Source organism: Carlito syrichta, unplaced genomic scaffold, assembly GCF_000164805.1.
Source record: "Carlito syrichta isolate Samal-C Ts95f unplaced genomic scaffold, Tarsius_syrichta-2.0.1 Scaffold115577, whole genome shotgun sequence".
Taxonomy (NCBI): Eukaryota; Metazoa; Chordata; class Mammalia; order Primates; family Tarsiidae; genus Carlito; species Carlito syrichta.
The window spans coordinates 4,521-9,240 of record NW_007059673.1 but is presented as its reverse complement, the minus strand read 5'-3'; the positions used below and the strand labels follow the sequence as shown (position 1 = coordinate 9,240).

At 69.2% G+C, this 4,720-nt stretch overlaps 1 protein-coding gene across 1 annotated transcript in view; it reads right to left on the bottom strand.

Moving 5' to 3' along the window:
* Nucleotides 1-4,720, bottom strand: part of NOXA1 (NADPH oxidase activator 1) — a gene marked incomplete at its 5' end in the record, with an annotated part of 7,826 nt that overhangs the window by 683 nt on the left and 2,423 nt on the right. The window contains 9 exons of the mRNA XM_021719495.1: nucleotides 5-119; nucleotides 233-387; nucleotides 551-609; nucleotides 720-765; nucleotides 2,009-2,114; nucleotides 2,633-2,676; nucleotides 2,891-2,950; nucleotides 4,265-4,372; nucleotides 4,578-4,712. Of these exons, the coding sequence (XP_021575170.1) occupies nucleotides 5-119; nucleotides 233-387; nucleotides 551-609; nucleotides 720-765; nucleotides 2,009-2,114; nucleotides 2,633-2,676; nucleotides 2,891-2,950; nucleotides 4,265-4,372; nucleotides 4,578-4,712 (828 nt within the window). The remainder of the gene's footprint in view (nucleotides 1-4; nucleotides 120-232; nucleotides 388-550; nucleotides 610-719; nucleotides 766-2,008; nucleotides 2,115-2,632; nucleotides 2,677-2,890; nucleotides 2,951-4,264; nucleotides 4,373-4,577; nucleotides 4,713-4,720) is intronic.

Here is a 4,720-nt window from a genome sequence, read left to right as displayed (position 1 = left end):
TCACTCGGCACTGGAGCTGCAGCTCCCTGGCGCCCGCGGCCGTGTCCTGCCAGGCCTTCTGCAGGGACGCTTCTCCGGGGATGGGGACCCAGTGCCCGGCCTCACCTGGGGCCTGGTAACTGCAGAGAGATGCCTCAGGGGGACAGCAGAGGGCACCTCTGGACCGAGCACCCAGACCCCTGCCCACCCGGAGCCCCGCCCTGCCCAGCGCCGCCGCGGGCCTGCTGCCCACCTGAGCTGCCCCAGCTGGGCCTGGCGAGGAAGGGCCTGGCCCAGCAGGGCCCGCAGGCTGCCCAGGTCAGCGCGTCTTCGGGCCTTCAGGGTCACGGTGAAGGCACACTGCACGGTGATGGTCACCAAGGGCTCGGGGCCCCCTGTGGCTGCTTCCTGGAGCCAGGCCGGAGGGGCTGGGGTGGCCTCGGAAGCCCAGGGCTGGCCAGTGGCCTCGGAAGCCCCAGGGTGAGGGCAGGAGCCAAGCCGGGTGGGGGGCTGGGTCCTGAGGGATGGGGTCCCAGGAGTGACTGGCAGGGGAGGGCAAGGTGTCTCTTACCTCAGCACCCGTGGGGTCCTCAGAGGGGCCGGGACCAGGCCTCCCAGATGCCGGCAGCCCTGGGCACGGAGAGGACGCCTTGGGTGGCGGAGGGGCTGACCCGGTGGCCGTGGCTGCCTCCTCCCTTCCCGGGCTCATCTGGGCACACCTGGGACCCCCGACCCCTTACCTGGGGCTGGCGGAGCCTGTGTGCCCACCTGCTCCCCCCGGGAACGCTGCAAGGGAAGCCGTAGGAAGAGTGGGCGGGGCCAGGTGACCGGCGGGGCTGAGTTCAGGGTGGTAGCTGCCACTGGGACAGGCCGAGGGGCTGCCTCTCGCCAGTGGGGCCGCCCCACCGCTCAAGGCCCACCGAGGCAGGGTTCCCGCGGGGGCTCCCCGGGGACTCAAGGAGGCTCGGGACCGAGGCCAGGGCCAGCCCCCGGGAGGGTGCAATGCTGGCCTTCCACACTAAGCTGGCCATCCAGTGAACGGATGGGCAGGCCTCCCGTGGAGTCACAGGCCACAGGGCCACAGGCTGTGGGATCGCGGCTCCTGGAGTCACAGACCATGGTGTCGCAGGCCACAGGGGTCACCATCCATGGGGTCTCGGGCCCACGGGGCAGCAGGCAATGGAGTCACTGGCTGTGGGGCCACAGGCTCACAGGCCACGGAGTCACAACTCGTGGGGTCACAGCTACAAGGTCACAGCCCCCGGGGTCACAGCCTGCAGGGTCATGGGCCCACAGGGTCACAGGCCACGGGGTCGTGGCTCGTGGGGTCACAGGCTAAGGTCACAGGCCATGGGGTCACAGCCCGCGGGGTCACAGGTGTAGCTTAGCGGCTGACTGAGACCCTGAGTTTCGCTTAGACTTTTAGTGTATGGGATTTCCCGGCCCGCAGGCGGCACGCTCGACTGGGGCTGAGCCCGGGGCTGGCTTGCTGAGGGTGGGTTGAGGCGCCTGCGTCAGAGGGCGCGGCGCCGCTAGACTGGGCCCAGCGGAGGAGGCAGCGGAGGTGGGTGGCTGTTTCCCAGTGGTCCCGAGGCCCGTGCCTTCTCTGCACGGCCCCCAGCACCCGCCCTCCTGGGTGATGCCCAGAAGCCCCCAGGGTGGGGGGCCGTGTCCAGAAGAGCTGGGATGATGGGACCCTCAGGAAGCCCTCCAGGGCTGACCTTCCTCCTACTCTGTCCCCGGCCCGTCATGCCTGGTCATTTGCGCCCAGAGCGGGAAGGAGGGACTTCAGCCTGAGACATCCTGATCTGAGGGCCTGAGGGGACCCTCGGCTGGACAGCCCCCACCCCAATGGCCAGTGCCGCCCCGGTGCCTCTCCTCCAAGGGCCGGGCGGGGGGAGGACCACGGGCGAGCCCAGCCCATGCTGGACCTATCCGGCCCCGGCCGGGCTGACCCCACTGCCCACTGCCCGCCCTGCTACGTGGCCGCTGTGCGGACGCCCACCCGTCGTGAGGCTGGGACACACACCTGCCCCGGGGTGTCGGCCCACCCTACCAGGTCAGAGCCAACCGCCGCCTCTGCGTGGGGGGGGCTGTGGTGGGCACTGGCTCCTCTGGGGTCCGTGGCTTGGGCCCTGGGGGCAGAGGGAGTTTCTCAGGGCCTGGCCAACCCACCCAAGGGCCCTCCGGTGCCCGGGGCCCAGGGTCTGGGCAGGGATGTGGCCTGGGGGAGTCGGGGTGGCTGGGGCCCGGACCTGCCCCGGACTTCGGGCCTGGTCTGTCTCCCACCCCAGGGCCTGGGCGCCCCCACTCTGCAGCCCCGTCCGTGTCTGGAGGTGCTTGGGGCCCTGCCCTGGACGGTTCAGTCCATGCCCCATCCCCGCTCAGCACTGCCTGATCCACGGTGGCCCTGCGGGTCTCTGCTCCCTGCGGGCCCCCTGAGGCCTGGGCATCCCTCTCCCCCCGGGGGCGGATTCACGGGGCTGGCACTGGGGCCAGGGGAGGAGACAGCGGAGGGAGACACCCTTCCCTGGCATGGGGGCTCCAGCCAGTTTCAACCTGGAGAAGGGTTGTGCGGCCCTCCCCCCAGCCAGGGGCAGACCCCCTGGCGCTGCAGGACAGGGACGCCCACGTGGCGCTGGCCGTCCCCTACCATGGTGCAGGCCTGGGCCCGGCTCTGTGACTTGTTCCCCGTCCCTGCAGGCACAAAGGCAGAGTGTGGGGCAAATGACCTGACCTCCTCTGCCGCATCCTTAACATGGACACAGGGGAAGCCACCCCCTCCCCATCCGAGAAGCCCTGGGCCCTGGGAGGGCACAGGGCTCGAGCGGCAGTCTCCTTCCGGAGCATCGGAGGGTCCCGCAACGCCGGGCTGGGCCGGGCGAGGACAGGCCAGACCCAAGGTGCCCACCTGTGGCTGCTGAAGCCTGACGCCTGAGTGCTGGTCATCGGGGACGGCGGAGGCCACCACCTGGTGGGGACAGCGGGGTGGCCGGTCAGGGGACAGCCCAGTGGGTGTGCCCCCAGCCTGCGCTGCCGCCACCTGCCCTCCAGGCTCCTCGCGGTGGGGAAGGAGCCCACGCCCAGCCTGCCCGCCGGAAACGTGGGGGACAGAGGAAAGCATCTGCTGGCAATTTCAACTTATTTTTAGAACTTTAAGCATATTTCTGTTTTTCATAAACAGTCTTCTAGGGTGGTGCGTGGAGTGGAAATGGAGGCATCCACGCAGCTCAGGGCCTCCCGTGCCCGCCCCCCCCGCTGGCACCTGTGTTCGAGTGCCGCAGCCGGTGGCCAGGGGTGGCAGTCGCCGGGGCCCGGCGGACCCACGTGAGCCTCCCGCTCCACCAGGAGCTGCTGTTCCCCCCCCACCCGCCCTGCCTTCGGGACAGTTGCTCCCGGGGCCTGGGACTCCAGGGATGTTGCCGGCTCTGACCTGGGGAGGGTGTGACGCGGCTCGGCCCGGCCAACCACAATCCTCCCTCGGCCCTTGCTGACTGTGGCAGAGACACGGGGAGAGGCAGAGACTCCGCGAGAGGCAGAGACACGGGGAGAAGCAGTGACATGGGGAGAGGCACAGGTCAGGGAGAGATGCAGAGACACAGAGAAGTGCAGAGACACAGAAACAGGCAGACCCAGGGAGAGGCAGAGACAAGAAACAGACAGAGATACGGGGAGAGGCAGAGACCAGGGAGACATGCAAAGACACAGGGAGAGGCAGAGACCCGGGGAGAGATGCAGAGACACAGAGAGATACAGAGACACGGGGAGAAGCAGTGACATGGAGAGAGGCACAGGCCAGGGAGAGATGCAGAGACACAGGGAGAGACAGAGATGCAGAGACACAGAGAGAGGCAGAGACATGGGGAAAGGCAGAGACCAGGGAGAGATGCAAAGACACAGAGAGATGCAGAGACAAGGGGAGATGCAGAGGCACGGGGAGAGACAGACACACAGATGCAGAGACATGGGGAGAGGCAGAGACACAGGGGGAGACAGAGACACAGAGAGATGCAGAGATGCTGGCAGGGGCCAGAGGGGTGGCAGCCCAGGCTGGGGGCACACCCACTGGGCTGTCGGGAGGGCAGGCACCCCTCCTCTGCACAGACGGGCTCTGCCTCTGTGGACACTGCCCCATCCCTGGGAGCAGGCTCCACCCTCTGAACCCCCCGTGTCCCCGTGGACACGGTCCGAAGGCCCAGCCAGGGCCACACAGTGGAGTCCAGCGTGGCCGCACTGCTCTCTCCTGCCGCTGGGCACCCAGGGCCCGGGACGCAGCCCACGTCACCTTGGCTTTGCCCAGGAAGTCCACGGGCTCCAGGAGCTCCAGGTACCGTCTGGGGGGCCGGAAGACCTCGCCCCTGGGGATCTGCCGCGGCTGCAGCGGGGCCTGTTTCTGGGGGAGGGGCAGCTGAGGCCAGCAGGCCACCACCCGCCTGGACCCCAGCCGCCTCCCATGGGCCAGCTGCGGGGCCCTGCCCAGCCCCCACAACTGGGCGCCAGGGCCTCCCTCCCTCCAGAGGCTTCTTCACCTCAGGCTCCCAGCCTCTAGGGCTGAGGTCGACACACCCCGAACGGGCAGCCCGGCCAGCCCTCCTCACCTTCACTCGGCCCAGGGCCGCCTCCAGGATGCCCTGGGCCCCCTCTGGCCACTTGGAGACGGCTTCCGCCAGGCTGTGGGCGGCCTCGGTCCAGAGCCCCAGCCGGCACTGCGCGGACGCCACGTTGTACAGCACCTGGGAGG